General features: G+C 49.7%; 4 protein-coding genes and 2 non-coding genes across 6 annotated transcripts; 3 read left to right on the top strand and 3 right to left on the bottom strand.

Annotated features, from left to right (window-relative positions):
* Positions 1-81: 81 nt before the first annotated feature.
* Positions 82-1,095, top strand: BDP81DRAFT_316346 (uncharacterized protein; the record flags this gene model as incomplete). The annotated part of the gene is made up of 1 exon (XM_060584169.1): positions 82-1,095. The coding sequence occupies one exon, from the start codon at positions 82-84 to the stop codon at positions 1,093-1,095; it is 1,014 nt and encodes a 337-aa protein (XP_060447169.1).
* Positions 1,096-1,352: 257 nt separating this feature from the next.
* Positions 1,353-3,518, bottom strand: BDP81DRAFT_393142 (phosphatidylserine decarboxylase-domain-containing protein; the record flags this gene model as incomplete). The annotated part of the gene is made up of 3 exons (XM_060587800.1): positions 1,353-1,469; positions 2,513-3,063; positions 3,113-3,518. The coding sequence occupies 3 exons, from the start codon at positions 3,516-3,518 to the stop codon at positions 1,353-1,355; spliced, it is 1,074 nt and encodes a 357-aa protein (XP_060447168.1).
* BDP81DRAFT_t132 lies at positions 1,892-1,956 on the top strand. The gene has a single exon. It is a non-coding gene; the product is annotated as a tRNA-Lys (tRNA).
* A 1,323-nt stretch (positions 3,519-4,841) lies between the features above and the next one.
* Positions 4,842-6,868, top strand: BDP81DRAFT_516620 (cytochrome P450; the record flags this gene model as incomplete). The annotated part of the gene is made up of 10 exons (XM_060595880.1): positions 4,842-4,910; positions 4,973-5,065; positions 5,126-5,195; positions 5,258-5,653; positions 5,752-5,920; positions 5,980-6,090; positions 6,122-6,132; positions 6,170-6,420; positions 6,479-6,639; positions 6,709-6,868. Coding segments are annotated over 10 exons (1,491 nt in total), but the record flags the coding sequence as incomplete, so codon positions are not given.
* Positions 6,869-7,421: 553 nt separating this feature from the next.
* On the bottom strand, positions 7,422-7,795 carry BDP81DRAFT_315901 (cytochrome P450; the record flags this gene model as incomplete). The annotated part of the gene is made up of 2 exons (XM_060584123.1): positions 7,422-7,601; positions 7,676-7,795. Coding segments are annotated over 2 exons (300 nt in total), but the record flags the coding sequence as incomplete, so codon positions are not given.
* Positions 7,796-17,917: 10,122 nt separating this feature from the next.
* Positions 17,918-17,991, bottom strand: BDP81DRAFT_t131. The gene has a single exon. It is a non-coding gene; the product is annotated as a tRNA-Val (tRNA).
* Between the last annotated feature and the right edge of the window lie 312 nt (positions 17,992-18,303).

Below are 18,303 nucleotides of genomic sequence, written 5' to 3'. Positions count from 1 at the left end.
TCGCTACCCCATCCTAGTTCCATATCACCTTCGAACATGAAAGGCCCGATGCAGCCAGGCCCCTTTGGCATGCCTATGAGCATGCATCCACCCGGCTTCAATCCGCCGCCGGGCCTGGGAAATCGCATGCCCGACCCAAACATCTTTGGTCCTCCTGGTATTGCCGGGTTCGGTAGACCTCCCCCACCTCTTGGTATGATGGCCGGCCCGCCAGGTCTTAATGGGCCAGCTGGGCGTGGCTACATGCCTGGTCCACCTCCTGGCTTCTCACAGCCCATGGGCGACCACATGCAAAACATGGCACCAGGGCCCGGATCACACTCGAGACAGCCTTCCGGCAGCTTCGACCCAGCTTCGCCGCCAGTTCCAACGCAGCCTATCGGCAGGCCAGCGCCAATTGGACGACCAGGTAGTGTGGTACAGGGACATCGAAATGATCCATCAGACGACTTCACAAACCAACAGCATCTTGGTAGCAGCGTCCTGTTAGATGATGCGTCGGACCCGATGAGCGCAGCAATCAACGCGGCTAGGCACCGTAACCAGGTGCAGCGATCAGCATTTCCACTCTCATTCGACAATGGATTCACTGGCATCAACAATAACTTATGGGGACCCCCACCACCAATGTCATACGGTGTAGCCCCTGGAGTGGGAAACTCGACCTGGGGAAGCCCCAGTATGATGCCGCCTTCGCTTGGTCCAATCCGCACGGCTGGAAATCCTCGTTCGGTGACGATTCGACTCATGCTATGTCGCGCCTGCAAGGAACTGCAATCCCGCAGCCCCGAGGGCTCAGAGTCCTTTGTTGATCTAGCAGCGGTCAAGGCCGAAGTTGATCAGCTCAGTAGGACCGAGCCCATCCTTGAAGCAGATCTGCTGCTTCTCGCCGAAACGGAAGGCAATCTCACTAATGGCGGAGGCACCTTTGAGGTCCAACGGGACGCAAACGGTCCAGGGCAGCACTCGATGCGATGGGTACCCGAGTTCAACGACATGACGTATCCTGGTCATAGGCCCGTAGGTGCACCTGGCGAGATCGGAAGCCCCATTATCGGCAGCGGCGCACCGGCATTTCTGGCTAGAGGACACTAGGATGGTCCGCCTGGCGAAAATTCCAGTTCCGTTTCCTCATCTGAGAGCTTAACATCCTCGACTGATGCACTTCGCCGTCGCGTCATGTTCCGCGCCATGCAGAACGGCTGCATCAACAGGGCCACTAGAGGTAGTTCTAGCTAGGATTAGGAAAGGAAGGCTAGCAGGTCGCCTTGAGCCTTGAGTTGGCCTTGATTGTGTTCGTTCGTGGGGGTAACTGGGTCAGCGGAGGACGGGACTCTTCTTTTTCTCAAAACTCAGTATTCGAAACCCTTCTTTGGGGTTGCCCGGATAGCTAGCGCGTGGAGGGCGATTCCCTTCCAAGCGAGCATCCTCCGCATGGCTTTGTGTGCCTGCGTAGCGGCTAATAGAGACTATCTGCGTTCTTTCAGTATGCCCTTGTTCGTGGGTTCATAGTTGATTCACATGACTGTGCCGTTTGTGAATGCCATGACAACATTTCCGACTGATGAAAGGGAGCGAGATGTGCCTTGTCTATTGGAAGTGGCTCAGGGATCCATTCGACTTACAAGTGAGCCACTTTGTCATAAGTAAGCCAAAATTAAGCCAACATTGAACATAACCCAATCCTGAAGACATCCACTCCCCACATCCATCACGATGTGCGCTTTGTCGTAGTGTCCCACCCTACACCCACAGCGGGGGGGGGGGGGGGTTTCCTGAATTCCTTTCTCCTTCTCCCCACTTGGGCACAAGCACAAATTAGCAAACACAGAATATGAAGCCATCCTCGACTCGAGGAACTCTACAACCCCAGTATATACGCCGGTTGCCCGGCTAGCTCAATTGGTAGAGCGTGAGACTCTTAATCTCAAGGTTGTGGGTTCGACCCGTAAGCTACTTCCCTCACATCTCAGATGTTGTATAGAACACGTCACTAACAATTCCCAGCCACGTCGGGCTCAATTCCCGTCAGCAATTGACGCAACTTCTCTTTTTGATCATGTTCATTTTTGGCTCTAATTCCAAAGCTGTGATTTGTTTGAAAAGAAAACTCCTATTTCCAGCGCCATGAAGTTGAGCAGCCTCCCATCTTCACTAGGTGCCAGCCTAGAGCAAGGTCCCAAATGAAACGTGTCGAATACATATCAGGACGACAAGTAACTTGCCCGGAAGCATGACTTACATCAGTTCATCACTTGCCGGCGCTCTAGCCAAGATACTCCCATACTTTGAAAACTCACCACTCGTCGGAACGAAATCCTCCACCCTCAACCCAACCTTCTCCTGAAAAACGCAAATGACATCCGACCCTCCAAATCGGAAACACGATACCTCGTCCCCCTTCCTCACCGCATCCCCCTTTGCGACAAACAAGTCCACAGACGAAACCATGTCCATCCCAATAGGCAGAAACGCCACCTTGCCGAGCGCCGGGTTCTCCATCACGACCAACCCCCCTCGTCTGAAGGAACTGGTACCCCGGGTTCTCTGACGAATCCGCCCCGCCCATCATACGGACGTGTCCGCCGACGGAATCAGCCTCGAGGTGCGCCATGCCCTGGATATTCTTCGCCTCGAGCACGGTACCTGACACGGGCGCGTGTTGGCGGTGGTAGTTTGTGGTGTTGAGGAATGCGTGCATCCAGATTCCGCCGTCAAAGTCTGCGGCGTGCTCGCTGTCTTGGAGGAGCATGCTGATCGGCCAGCGGACTTTTTTGATCTCGACGGAGCCGTCGTTGATTCTGGCGAAGCTTTGGTTGGTGAGGGAGTTGTCGTAGGTGCAGTCGGCTGGGTAGACTATCACGCTGTCGTCGCCTGGGGAAGAGATTGGTCGCAGGCCGGGTTTGAGGCGCCGGGTGAAGAAGGCGTTGAAGGTGTGGAAGCCGCCCTTTGGGATATCTGCTTCGTGGAAGCGGTAGGGGGGTGAGTTTTTGAAGGATTTGAGTGATGAGGGGGTGATGGAGGCTGGTGTGTCTAGGAACTGGCCGACGAGCTGGGCGTAGACTACGATCCAGGAGGATAGCCAGGTGAGTGAGTCCCTGCGAATCTGGACTCATCGAGGTCTGGAGCTTGCGGAGTGTGGGTTGGTCGAGGACGAAGTAGAACATGCAGAGGATGTCGTAGATGTCTTTGCCTTCGAAGCTTTCGCGGGGGACCCAGTTGAGGAGGTCGTTTGCGAAGTGCAAGAAGGAAGGGGCGTCTTTGATGGATAGTTTTGACATGAAGGCTGGGTTTTTGGAGCTGGCGGAGAGGATTGCTGTGTCTAGGCCGCCTGGGCTTACTTGGTCGAGGTAGCCGATGAGCATGACGATGACGGGGTTGAAGCGGAGGTACCCATCATTAGAGGGTGGTGTTGCTTGCGTGACGGTTTGTGCAATGCCTGGGGCTTTAATATCGAGGTTAGGAACGGGAGAGAGGCCGGTGACTTCCTCGGGTGCGGTAGTTACGCTAAGTGACATGATTTGTGGTGAGAGTTGCTTTATGACTGACGATTTCCTCTTAAATGCGACTGGGAAGGTAAAATAACTAGTAGAACGTGTCAACATATTTCCTTATAATCAGACAGCAAGACCTCTCTGAGTTGATTTATATGAGCTTTTGTTTGCTTAGAAGCCAACTCATCTCAACACCGGTCCGCGGCAGCAGGGAAGCTACCCGCAATGCGGATGTCTTGCGAGAAACGTGGCGTTCGTGATGGTCCCCAAGAGAACTTATCTGAAGTCGTCAAGTCGGGTTCATGCACGGCTCCCCCAATCAAGTGTTCCCGCCCGGGTGCATTGCCGCGCCTGTACGACATAGCCGAGGGACGTTGTTGAGATGGAAAAGATTGGATGTTGCCGTCCTTGACGTGAACCGCGAGCTTCCTGCCGAACATGGACAGTCCTGCGGCCACATACGCACACACACATGGCTGAGGCGCAACAGGTTCGTGCTGGGGCGCGGTTCATTCGTACGGGGTTCTGCCACTGCTGTGCCAGCGAGGCAACTTTGGCCGGTCTTTGAACGAGTGATGTATGAAAACAAACCTGTTTTTGTTGTGAAAGAACTGCCTCGAAAAGCGAGGAGTCAGCGGCGTTGTTAGAGGCTGAAGCTTGTAAGTGTTCTCTTGGCCCAATACAAGAGCAGTCCCGCCGAGGTCACACTAATGACCATCAGTTATGGAAAGACTCGGAGACCTTTGAAGCCCGACGCGAGCAAGTAAGAGTTAGGAGCGTTCAATCGGGATGTCTGTCTCGAGGAAACGAGTACGGAATCTTCGATTTTGTTGCTGTGTCTCGACAATTTTGTCAATTCCCCACTTGATAGTTGTCTTGTTTCCTGTCCCTGGAGCTGACGACGTGATTATTGTGCTGAGGAGATGCAAACTAAGCCGCCCTTCAGCGCACATAGCTGAGTTTCCCTCGTCCTCGAGACTTGATGATTTCTTTTATACTAATGGTGATGCTCGGTGTTTACTTATTTCTTGTGGAAGGAGCGTTGCTGTTCCATGCACTTCTCGGAATTTGCTGAAAATGGTTTAGCGTAGTGCTGGTTGGAAACCTCACTTCCTAAAGCGGAAACTGGCCGATGAGACGAAATCCTGCGCTACCCTCTCGACATGTCTTTTGCGTCCGTGAAAGCTACAACGCGAAAACCTTGCCGGGCGACTAACAGAAGGCATAGAATGACCTGCGATTTCCGAAGCCAAGTTTGCACTGCTAGATTGCCAGAAAGTACGCCAAGCGTAAGCAAAAGTTCCAAGGGACGCAATGCTTGATCGAGTCATTTCAGTCCAAGAATGCTTGCACCTTCTTCAAGCGGGATTTGTAAAACCATCCGTCGCAAGTGCTGCAGCTTTCTCAGTTATTCTTGTAAGAGCTATTATGTTTAACTCGCCCAAAGCTTCACTGGCACCCTTGGCTAAAGTAGTTAGGCCGTCCTGTGTCTCCTTACAACCTGCATTTACAATGCGTATTTCCACAAGCTTGCCGCTTTCCCAGGACCGCTGTTAGGAGGATGCAGTCTGGTGAGTAAATCTATGCCCTGCATGTATTGACTTACAATGCTCAAGTTTTTTTTCCCACAGATCTGGCGAATCTATCATTCTCAGACTGGCCGTTTTCACTACGCTATTCAAGAGCAGCATCGCAAACATGGTATGAGTTTCGTTTCTTTCCTAGACATGGCCACAATTCAGTAGACTGATTCTCGCCGATAGGGCCTGTTGTCCGAGTTTCTCCCAATGAGCTCTCCTTCGCCACGGTCGAATCATGGAAAGCAATCTACGGCCACCGTGTCGCTGGCGCACCACCAGTGATTAAAAGCGAATTGTACGATATTTACGGTGCTGGCTTCAAATCTCTATGCATCGGAAGTGAACGTGACCCTCATAAGCACGGTCAAATGCGCAAAATGCTCTCGGCCGCCTTTTCCACGAAGATGTTGCTGGATCAAGAAGACATTATTACCAAGACAGTCGACGCTTTCGTCCATCGCCTCGGAGAAGATGGATTCAAATCGGAGGGTCTTAATATGACCAAGTGGTTTGAGATGATAGCATTTGACTCGTTGGGCGAGATGGCGTTTGGCGAGTCCTTTCACAGTGTTAAAGCTGGTAAGTTCAGTATCAATAAACATGAGACTTCAAGAACAGCGTTCTGGCTAGGAGATGGCTTGACGGGTAATTCGAATACTGACCACGTCGATTGACAGGCAAGCCACATAACTGGTCAGAAATCATAGTCAGCCATCTCTACTTCATCACCCTAGTCGACAATCTTCGCCGCCTCCCTTTTGTGGCTAGGTTGATCCGTGTTCTGTTCCCATCTACTTTGGCTGTCCAAAACCAGAACTCGCAGTATAGCCGTAAAAAGGTTGAAGAGTAAGTATTCAACTAATCCTTCGTCAAATTCTTGATATAGTCTGATAGTATGGTGGCAGACGTCTATCCAAAAAGTCAAACCGCAACGACTTTTTGTCCACCGTCGTGAAGAGCTATGAAGTAGGGGCTGTTGATAAAGAGGAAATGGCAGCCCATGTGTCAACGTTGACGTGAGTGTTTCGAATCAGACATTGCTGGTAGTTTCTTGATGAGTTTCTGACATAACGATTACTTGTAAAATCGCCGGAGGCGAAACTACTGCCACATTTCTCGCCGCGGCGACGTATTACTTGCTACGGAACCCAGTGTGCCTATTGAAGCTCCAAGCCGAAATCAAAAACAGATTCTCTTCCGTCGAGGAGATCAATGCCACTGCAGCTCGGCAACTCCCCTATTTGCAAGCAGTCATCAACGAGGGCCTTAGGCTGTACGCACCGGGCTCTCAGGGGTTCCCAAGATTGTCGCCAGGCATGAAGGTTGGCGATGTTATGTTCCTGCTGGTGTAAGTGACCTTGAAGGACAACAAAAAAGCAAGATTTCTGATGAAAGTGTCTACAGGCCGAAGTCTTTACGCATGCGTGGACCCTGACGCATAGCGAACAGTACTTCTCTGACCCGAAAAGCTTCAAGCCCGAGCGCTGGCTGGATGCGGATTCCACCGACGTGCGAGAGGCTAGTCAGCCATTCTCAATGGGCCCCAGAGGTTTCTTGGGACAAAAGTGAGTTTTGTTGTCCTCTAACCGATGAGTCTACTGTTCTAGCTACTACATGCTGATAAAACTCCCAAGCTTCGCGTACATGGAGATCAACCTCATTTTAGCCAAGATGCTATGGAAGTACAACTTGGACCTGGTCAATAAAGAAGTTGATTGGGAACAAGAAAGCCAGCTGCATGTGATGTGGTGGAAACCCGCACTTATGGTCCGGTTTACTGAGAGGAAAGCTTGATAGAAGTTGAGAAGCCAGGCGCTTTCACAACCAATGCACAAGAGCCTTCGGAAGCTATGAAATTAAGGCATGGGGTTTCAGAGCGAATGTAAAACACGATCAACTTTCGTATTCCAGACGCTTTAAGCTTCCATTTTACTTCGTGACACTATTAAATTGAACATCTTCGCAGAATTACAGTGTTACAATGTTCGCTTAGCAAAGCGGAGATAAAGTCAAAGACATTTGTCTTGGGCTAAGGTACTGTAGCAATAGCTCTAGAAGACCTTGAAATATCATGAATGCGATGAAACAATATCAAGATGCGGAAGGCTTCCTTTAAATACTAATTTCTAGCTGCCAACTTGCTATCAACCCACACGCGGCTTGAGCTTCGCCATCAAACGAGGCTTCTCCCACAAGGTATGCATTCTTGACTCTCAGTGCCAGTCGAGGCTCTCATCTGCGAGTTTCAAGTCATACTGATAAATCAGTTTGGCCATGACAGTGTGAAGTTCCATCCAACCGAGGCTACCAGGTTGCATAATTAGTACGTGCCTCAAAGGCTCGACCCTCATTCTTGGTAGACTCGCCTTCGTCTCATGCATGATCGCGTGCCATACGAGAAGGGCTGACTTGCATCGAGATCGTCGACTGGGTTGTCCCCAAGCCACCGTTCGGGTCTGAACTCCCCCGGCTCTGAAAAGTTAGAAGACGACATACTTGCCGCAAAGGTGCTGGTAGACACGGTAATCTGAAGACGTATCCATTTCAGTAAAGGAGTTTTAATGAGGTTTAAGGGAATAATGAGCAACGAAGGGGACGTACTCCACCGGGCAGAAAGTGTCCATCAACCGTGCAGCCAACCTTGGGCACCACGCGAGGGAGGGCGAAAGGAAGTGGAGGATAGACACGCATAGCCTCTTGCGCCACGGCTCTGAGATACTTTTCTGAGATACTTTAATGGGGTTGCAGTTGCTGCCGTGATAACGTACTTGCATAGCGAGCGACGCATCATAGCGAGCGACGCACTCTCTTAGACCTTTCCACCTTTTATATAAGTTAATTTAGCCATAACGTGAAAAATCAATTAAAACTATATATCACCCTCTTCCCTATTACTATCCTAAACTACTTCACAGGTTTATACGTTATTTCCAGGCTTTCCGTAATTCCTATATCGTCGTGTACGTGGTTTAGTACCTTCCGTACGACCCTCCTTCTGAGTGTTATTCTCTCCTCCAGCATTAACACCACCCTTTTCTACTTATAGTGCCTCTACTTTAGTAGTGTTAAGTGTCCCTCTAAGACGTAGTCGGGTCTTTTTTACCCTCCGGTGCTTACTTAGTACCTCTATCCCCGTACGAAGCTTACGGTTCTTAATCTTAATAATAATAAGCTTATAGGCTAACTTACTAATACCTCTAGCCTAGAAGTTAATTACTTCGTATATTAGAATTAGTTGTTACGGCCAGCTAGTCGTAGGGGTAGTTTGCAGAAGTTGAGGCTGCGGAACTGGTAACAGTAATCGTAGTCGGGGATAGCTTCAGGGAAGCTATGTCTGTCAATCGTAAGGGTAGGTAAGGCTTCGGTGATCAATCGTAGTCTTGTCAAGGTAGTAGCTGAAAGCGGATGTTAATCCTGATACGAAGTTAATTGCTGAAGAAGCTATGGAAAGTCTGTCCTAGAGCCCAGCTCGAGTCCATCCTTATATTCAAGTCCGATCCTAACTGAACAGTGCTGAACAGTCCACTTTGTCTGGATATGTTGGATATGCCGAATATCCAACATATCCTTGACTCGGTTGGATATGTCGAATATCCAACATATCCTTGACTCGGTTGGATATGTCGCATATCCAACATATCCTTATCCCTTATCATATCTCTTATCATCACGTGACTTGTACCATAGTTCTTCCGTTCCTGGGGTTTCCCCAATGTTCCGTCCCGTCCTGCATATATGATGCGCCGTAGCCGCTAGGCGTCAGCGGGGCACGCCCTGGTCTTCATGTTGGGTCGTAACATTAGTGACCTACCTTGATATGCTTAGATCTTCTTTTTAAGGGAGGTAGTACTTTATACGCCCTCTAGTATTATAATTAGTATCTTTAGGTCCTAGGAGCCTCGGCTGCTTGGCCGTAAGTTTAATATTATTAGCGTTTTTAGCTTAAAATCCAAGTAAGAAATGACCACTTTAGGGCTAAAAGGTATAAGGCCTGCCTACTTAAAACCAGCTTATACGTTATTTTTACTTATTAAAGTAAAGAAAGCTGTTTTAAAGGTAGGAAAGAAGTTATCCTTTATCCCGTCGGGTGCGGAATAGCTCCATTTTTGCCAAGGGCGGGGTAGAGCCAATAAGGGCTTCTATATTAATCAAGCTAACCAATAGAGTAAAAGTACCTCTATTACCTATAGATTTTGGGTATACCACAAGTACCAGCAGTCTCCCTCAATACAAAGAGCTACATTACAGTCTAAGCAGCCCTTCCGCGTCCTTTTTGTTACGACCCAACATGAAGACCAGGGCGTGCCCCGCTGACGCCTAGCGGCTACGGCGCATCATATATGCAGGACGGGACGGAACATTGGGGAAACCCCAGGAACGGAAGAACTATGGTACAAGTCACGTGATGATAAGAGATATGATAAGGGATAAGGATATGTTGGATATGCGACTGTTGGTTTGCGTGTACCACAGGTTAGTCACACAGGTATTCCTGGTATCGCGATCGGTAGCAATATCGTTGGGTTAATCTGGTGTTCTGTTGTTGTTATTAAGGAGAGTATCTAAACGCGAAGGCTCGTGATATGGAAGGAGGGAGCTGAGGTGTGTCACGTGCCGAAGACACGTGACATAGCTCGGCTCCGTGTATACCTAGCGATTGCCGTTTGTTCCCACACTGGCAATCTTTTCTTTTGTGGAAGAAAAGGGTCTGTAGATATCTAGGCGACAATAAGACGTATTGATCGCGCACATGCGGTTCCTCCCAACCCCCATATCTCTAGCGCGTTCACTATGCTCTCTATCTTCCAGATACCCTCACCTTGCCTAGGTGCGTGTCACCCATCCCTCCATTTTGATCGTAATGGTATTTGTGGAAATAAGTCTCTCCAGGGCTTTGTTTGGCGACGCCTTGGTAAGTCCGTCTGCTGGATTATCACTGCCACGTATCCATCGTATCTCTGTAAGTTCTCGTCGCTCGTACGATTGCCGAAGCGCCATGATATCGACCATCAACCGCTTCTCCTGGGTGGTTCCGAGCTTGACAAGGCACTCGTATAGTGAGTATGAGTCGGTACATGCCACCGTGTGTATCTTTGGGTGGCCCAGTTTGTCCATGATCATCGCCAGTGTCGACGAGAGCGCGTATGCCATATCCACGCCCGCGACCATGCCGTAAACCTCGGAGGCAAGCACGCTGCGAGTCACACGCTTTGATTTGGTTGACGAGAAGTGGATAATGTTGGCGTCCAACGTAAAGTGGTCGTTGTCCAGGTCAGGGGTAGAGGTCTCGTTGCCTAATACAATAAGGAAGCCGAGTTGCGAAGTGAGGTCTTGGTTGTTGGCAAATGATCCATCAACAAAGACGAAGAGCTTGGACGTTGAGAGATCCAATGGGATAAAGGTGAGACCACGGTCAAGCGAATTCATCTGCCATTGTAGGCGCCGATTGAGATTCTCGATATCACCCTCGGTTGGGTCTTTGTGTTGAGCGGCTGCTGACATATCATAGCAGGCCTCTGGTTGGCAGATGGAGGCAATGTATGCTCCTCGAGCACGTTGTTGGACGTAGTCTTGCTGGGCCGTCGGCGACTTGCTGTCTATAAGTTGCAGCTTGCTGCCTTGTCCCTTTTGTCGAAGAACGAGGGATGTGCCTGTCATTGTGATGATGCCGCCATTAAAGATGAGGGGGTTATCATGAGTCAAGTGCTGCTTTGGTTTGACAGTGAACTCTGCCTCCTGCAGCTCAGTATCCTCTCTAATGGAAAAGGGTTGAGTTGTGAGACCAATTGTGTCGTCAGTTTGCATTCCAATGAGAGCAAAGTCTGGATTAGTTGGCGATGAAAGGAGAAGACAAGGGTCGTATGTGGACGTATCCATCTGGAGAGCTTCTCTGTGGTGATGATGGTAGGTGGACCACCAATGGGTTCCTGCCTCTGCAATTCCATACAGGGGCTTTACAACCCTCATGATGGTGCCATTGGGGTATTGGTGGCGAATTTGCTGCGGCAAGTGCGCGTATATAGCGCGGTTAAGAGGTGAAGTCGATTGTACGTAGGCCTGAGTGATATCGCGGAGCCAGAGTACGTGGCGGTCGTTATGGAGCAAAGACGGCGCCAATGCGAGAATGAGACGCTGGCTAGCGCGTTGAATAGTGGGCGACTGTGTAAGTATCGTCAACTTTTCGTCGTCAGCGTAGCCCTGGACTACAAGTCGGGACTTCTCATAGGGCTGATCGGTGCCCTTGCCCTTAACTTCGTTGACCAGGCGCGATTTGAATATTCGGCTGGTATGTGCGATGGAATTGCGAGGTATGAATTCGAATACGCCGCGGCTGACCAGAGATTCGATCTCGGCTTTTGCCGAAGCTTCGAATGGCTCGCCGGGCGTAGTCAGCACGCCTTCCCTGCGTAGTTTGATCGCAAGGTCAAGGTCAGACTTCTCTTTAGCGGAGATAAAAGCAGTATCAGGGTCTTCATCGATATGGGCGTCGGTTTCTTGTAGAAAGGTACGTTCAGCAGATACGTAGTGCTTATAGGGGCGGCCGCGTTTACGCGGTAGCGGTAACGTAGTAGCTAGGAGTGACTTCCGTGGACCAATAGCTACGACGATGGTATCTTCTGTATGGTCTTCAGCGTCAGTGACATCGTCAGAGGGCTCTTCTCCAGGGGACGTATCGACGGGGGATTCGCCAGAGGGGTGGGGGGGACCAGTGGTGAGCTCAGCGACGGCGCCGGCGTCAGGTTCTGGCCCGTCGGTGACCTCCTCGTGATGGTATGGTTTAACCACTGTAGACCGGAAGGTCCGAGGTCCGTTGACATCAACCGTGAGGTCTTCGCCGTTGACAGTGAGCAGTGTGTGTTTCGGTTCTTTGGGAAGCTCGTGAGTCGGTAGGAAGCCGGTAATGGGCGGAAGGTCGTTCTGAAAGCCGGTTCGGCCTTGCTGGAAGCGAGGCTGTTGTGATGAAGATGGACGAGGTATCGTTTGGTGAAGCAGTGATTGACGGGGAGAAAGATGAGGTGACGAACAGCGGCTCTTGCTCTTTTCTGTAAGCTCTCTGATACGGTCGTTCCTGGCAAGTTGCTTCTGGACCATCTGTTGGAGTTGTAAATCCAGTTCAGGGTCGAATTCCGGCTCCTTCTTGATATGTTGTCTTTGCTGCTCTTCGCGCATCTGGCGGCGTTGTTCAGGAGTGATATATCCTCGCTGGATATCTTTGAGGAACTCGTCATTGTTGTCAACTAGCTTGTCGAAGTATGAGGACTTGGCTCTCAGGCTCTCGACTTCATCGTCGGTCCAGGGATGGAAGTGTTCTTCTTCCAGGATCCCCACGAGGTTGGGAGCAATCTTCTGGTCCCTGTGTCCCTTGCTGATGTAGACGCCGTGATGGAGAAGGTGATCGCGGAGGATTCCCAGAGGTCTGGTATCAACGGCGTTGAAGAGGGCTTCGTCCCAGTCCGCGAAGTCCTTCTGGAACGCCTCCCAGAGCTCATGGCCCAAGAGGCCATCGTGGAGCCAAGTGGCGATCTTGTAGGCCATGTAGGAGCATATTGTTTTGCTGTCGCGCTCGTCAAGGAGGAGGGAGTTTTTATGGTCGTAGATGCCCCAGTTGGCGTCATCGATGAAGCGGTAGAATCCATCGGGGACTGGAAGAACATCTGGTGATGACGATAATGGTGGTCGTTGCGCCATCTTGGTTGCTTATACTTTAGCGATAGTAATGTAATATGAGGCTTGTTGGATTCGAAGATAAAAACAAATAGACGCGTACTTCGCGTCTCGAGGTAGTAGGTGAAAGGAATACCACGTTGGGCGAGGCCTCTTCCAAAGGCGCACTGGCGCGTAAGAAAGAGCTTTTTCGCGAGGCCAACGATGGCAGCGTTGAGGACGCCTTTTCCGACGGACCGCTGGGTCGGAAGGAAAAGTGAAGGTCTCGTGGGCCAAGGGGCCGACGATGCCTTGATTAGCACGTAAAGGACCTAGGGGTCGTAAACGTCTCTTCTGTAGGTAATGCAAATACCTGGCTAATCTGTGATTGAAAAAACCACTGATCAGTGTTGGTTTGCGTGTACCACAGGTTAGTCACACAGGTATTCCTGGTATCGCGATCGGTAGCAATATCGTTGGGTTAATCTGGTGTTCTGTTGTTGTTATTAAGGAGAGTATCTAAACGCGAAGGCTCGTGATATGGAAGGAGGGAGCTGAGGTGTGTCACGTGCCGAAGACACGTGACATATCTCGGCTCCGTGTATACCTAGCGATTGCCGTTTGTTCCCACAGCGACATATCCAACCGAGTCAAGGATATGTTGGATATTCGACATATCCAACCGAGTCAAGGATATGTTGGATATTCGGCATATCCAACATATCCAGACAAAGTGGACTGTTCAGCACTGCTCAGTTAGGATCGGACTTGTATATAAGGATGGACTCGAGCTGGGCTCTAGGACAGACTTTCCATAGCTTCTTCAGCAATTAACTTCGTATCAGGATTAACATCCGCTTTCAGCTACTACCTTGACAAGACTACGATTGATCACCGAAGCCTTACCTACCCTTACGATTGACAGACATAGCTTCCCTGAAGCTATCCCCGACTACGATTACTGTTACCAGTTCCGCAGCCTCAACTTCTGCAAACTACCCCTACGACTAGCTGGCCGTAACACTTTTCTTCTATATAAGGCTATTCCCAAATACTATACCTAGGGTCTGGCGTCGGGCCCTTAATACCCCCTTATTACTATAGTAGGAACAAAGTAAGTTAGCTCCCCTTGATCCCTTCCTATGGTATTCCCATGGAATAGAAGTATTCCTTTTATCTGTAGCCCGTCCAAGTCGTGAATGCTTCCGCCCCCCTGCTAATGGTCCAAACTGCTGGATAAGCTAGGCTGCAAGCAACTGCCGCCATTGGTAATAGGACTTCACCTTTTACCACCTAGGGCTGCCCCAGAGATGTAATAAGAAACTATTCACAACTACCACTTCCAGTAGGAGATTCCAAGTAATTGACTACCAGCCTCCTCAACGAATAGGGTGGCTATATTGATAGTAGGACCTCATCTGGTCACTCATATCAACCCCATTCATCTTATGATTGTACTCATCAATTGCCCTAGGGACTGGAAGGTCCTTGCGGACGTCTAGTCCAAAGACTTACCGGGCAGTCTTTTTAGCAGCAGTGTCTCCAATTGGGCGGCGGCGGCTGCGAATAACTTCCTGGCCGTCCTAGAAGACAGTTGACAGGAAGAGTACGAGGGCATTATCCCTCCAGGTGAATCGATTGACCTAATTCCTAGTTAGCTGGGCTGGGCTGGGCAGGGCAGGCTAGCAGCTTACCTCCCCATCTAAAGTAGGGATACAGTGTATTTCCCCCCAAGGGATACCCCGTCCTTCAGTCTCTTTCTCGGCAACTAGGATCTTTTCTATCCCACTATCCTTCCGGCAGGTACCAGAAGCTCCAACTTGTTGATTCCGTAGGGTACGAAAGAGACGTATAGAGGCGAAGAGGTTGTCAAGAAATACGTAGTAGGTTGCAGCTGGTAGTAGGGAAACAAGAGTAGTTACTACCTACTACATTGGTGTCAACAGAGCCAGCTTTCCAGCAGCTGCTCCGGCTAGCCTAGCAGACCGGACAGCCCGGGCGGGCTGGGTTAAATAGGCTGGCTGGGCTGGCTATGCCTGGGGGACTAATGCGTATGGGCCCTTCCCATATACGTACCACAGCCACCGTATACAGTAGCCAGACTAGGCAAGGATCCAGATCTTATAGCCAGTTAGGGTAGGCTTCGTTGGAATCGTTGTCGTCTCAAGAGATCGACCTATAAATCGGACCATAGCCTCGTCAACTATAAGGTCTAAACCGGGTATATAGAGGAAATCCCCAGTCTCTTGAATATGGGCTGACCATTAGTTAACCTTCCGATATACATCTAGCATTTGATCTTAGGCCCGGCCCCGGCCCCGGCCCCGGCTGGGCTGCCCGGACTGCCCGGGATGGAATTCCGCAGTATCGAATATCCGTAGTCGTCGGAGCAGTAGTTGAAAACGGTCCCGGGATATAAACCGCGTAAACAGGTGGATAGGATCCTCCCTTTGCTGCTGGGTCGACCAGTAGGTTGATAATCTAGGTTCCTTATGGATCCCTATATATAATAGGATCCCTAAGAAGAGGTAAATCTCGTCTGCTGAAGTTTTCCTCCACTCATATATCCTAGCTCGTCTAGCCCTTGGGCCCTCCTTAGCTAACGGTACTACATTCGTCCACTATACCCACTACTCTACGAGGCTCTACGGAACGTATTAGAGGAATAGTTCAAGCGGGCTTGCCGGCAGCCCCCGTACCTCTTAGGCCCGGGCCGGTACGTCAAAGGGCTAGAAGGAACCCGGAGGGCCGTATTCAGTAGCCGGAAGTTCGTAAGGCCGGAATATAGCGGCATCACAGCGCTCGGCCTTACAGTCTATATTACAGGCAGTAGTAAGGTCTTCTGGGTGTACCTCAACTACTATACAGCTACGTACAGAAGTATTAGAAGCAATCGAGGTATCAGAATCATCAGAAGACATTATAACATCAATCAAAATGTAAGTCATAGTGGTGATAATAGGTAACAGAGCATAGTGTTACGAGCTGGACAAGGCAACCAACTGTGGCACAAAGCAAAAGCTTCGATAATGATGACTCCGGTCATCATTGTCCCTTGTTCTGCATATATAGCTACGCGCCCACAGTGACAAGTTGCGGCGGGCGTAACACATAGAGAGAAGTGACGTATCGTCAAGTACCCCTTTAAATGCGGGGTAATAATGGGTAAATAGTGGGTATTTTGGGGCTTGGCAAAAATGAAGCTATTTCGCACCCGATGGAATAATATATAAAATTTATATTTATATTAGTTATCTTCTCGATTTTCTTATTATACACGTACTTAAACGGGCTAAAGTACCTAATATTAATGTTACGGCCAGCTAGTCGTAGGGGTAGTTTGCAGAAGTTGAGGCTGCGGAACTGGTAACAGTAATCGTAGTCGTGGAATAGTTTCAAGGAAACTATGTCTGTCAATCGTAAGGGCAGGTAAGGCTTCGGTGATCAATCGTAGTCTTGTCAAGGTAGTAGCTGAAAGCGGATGTTAATCCTGATACGAAGTTAATTGCTGAAGAAGCTATGGGAAGTCTGTCCTAGAGCCCGGCTCGAGTCCATCCTATATACAAGTCCTGATCCTGAACATATCCTTTGTTGCCTGGTCACCATGTTCGTTGGTGATCACTGAGTGGATACTGGTGAGCGCTCACTTTGGGTGATCACTGTGATCACCTTATCGTGTGCTCACTTTCCTTATCGTCACGTGACTTGTTCCATAGTTCTTCCGTTCCATGAGGAGTCACCTGAGTTCCCGGATTCTCTGCGTATATCAGGTAGATAGCCGCCGCAGGCCTGTGGGGCGGGCCCCCTGGCCTTGTTATGCATGTTGGGTTGTAACAATTAAGAGGCTAAATGTTACGACCCGACATGCACGACCAAGTCCAGGGCCTGCCCCGCAGGACCACGGCGACTAGGGCACACCATAAGTGCACGAACTATGGGAACACATGCGTCACCCTACGGAACGGAAGAACTATGGAGCAAGTCACGTGATGATAAGATAAGGAAAGCCGTATGCCAAGAATACGGAGTCCGTCCCTTTGAGGTACGGACCCCGTATGTTCAGAATACGGAACCCGTATGTTCAGAATACGGAATCCGTATGGTAAACATACGGATAAAGGATATGTTCAGAATCAAGACTTGTATATAGGATGGACTCGAGCCGGACTCTAGGACAGACTTTCCATAGCTCTTCAGCAATTAACTTCGTATCAGGATTAACATCCGCTTTCAGCTACTACCTTGACAAGACTACGATTGATCACCGAAGCCTTACCTGCCCTTACGATTGACAGACATAGTTTCCTTGAAACTATTCCACGACTACGATTACTGTTACCAGTTCCGCAGCCTCAACTTCTGCAAACTACCCCTACGACTAGCTGGCCGTAACATTAACAGACTCAAATCCGCGGTCTTGCCGCGAGGAAGTCGGTATAAGAAAAGGGTCCTTCGTTGGTCGTCGGGCGCTCGAGGCGTCTGGCCGGTCGACCGTCAAAGGCCTTGCTGACGTGATAGACGCCTACCTCTCGTGAGTAGTCAAGGAGCCACGATTCCTCTATCCCGTCCGGTATTAGAGGGTCGTCTCTTCTGTTTTGCGAGATGCCTTGCTGATCTGCGATAGTGGAATTTAACCACTGATCAGTGTTAGTATTCCTTTCACAGGGAAGTTGGTTCGAACCGTAGGGTCCTGGGGGTAACGAAGTATCAATATCTCTATAGTTATTGATTGATTCTGCATAAGGAGTAGAAGGGAGATTCCAACTGGAGGTTGGGTGGGTAGTCAAGGTCTAAGTGTACCCCCTCGAGGTGGCCCATGCTCTGCCCCTACTCGCGGCCGAATTGGACTTCCAATCCGACACCATGTCTCATATCGATGTGCGCGTTGGCTAATTTTATTACTGAGAAGAATAAGGCTACAAGAAGCAAGTTGTATTCGGGGCCTACTTCATGAGATTGCAAGCTTGAGGAACCATGATGGACTATGACTCAAAATATCATCAAGGTGCCTTGTGGTGCTGGTCAAACTTTGTCTGGGGATCGGGACTATCGTCAAGTGGCAGACAAGCACAAGATCACCGCGACGGAGAGCTTATCACAAAGTAAAATAAATGTCTTTGGCCATTTTCTGGGGCGTCAGGCAATGAAAGGAGTTAAAAACAAATTTCTGCACTTGACAGGAGACGACACTTACAAAAGTGATTTCGCCCGGACTTGAACCGGAGACCTTCAGTGTGTTAGACTGACGTGATAACCAACTACACCACGAAACCATATGGGGCTAGGAGCCGTTGAAGAGGGCAGCCTCAGCAAACACTGAATAGGCTTAGTCTTTGCTTCTGTTTTTCTTTTGTCTTTTCCTCGCTTTTGCCTCTGCTTTCTCTCTCTTTTTTTCGGCTCAGCGAGGCAATTTGTCCTCGCCGTTAATTCTTAGTTGCAACTTGCTTAATCTATCCCAAGGTGGTAGGTCACCTTGAAGTCTCATCCTAAAGTCCTTTGCGATTCAACGTTGGAAAACCTGCTCAATGTAAGAAGCATTTACTGGTCCCCGCTAGAGGGAGAAAAAAAGTCTCTCGCCCCCGACA

This window comes from Colletotrichum phormii (assembly GCF_030913505.1).
Source record: "Colletotrichum phormii strain CBS 102054 chromosome Unknown BDP81scaffold_7, whole genome shotgun sequence".
NCBI lineage: Eukaryota > Fungi > Ascomycota > Sordariomycetes > Glomerellales > Glomerellaceae > Colletotrichum > Colletotrichum phormii.
Note: the sequence above shows the minus strand (reverse complement) of the source record. Positions and strands in the feature narration are given on the sequence as shown.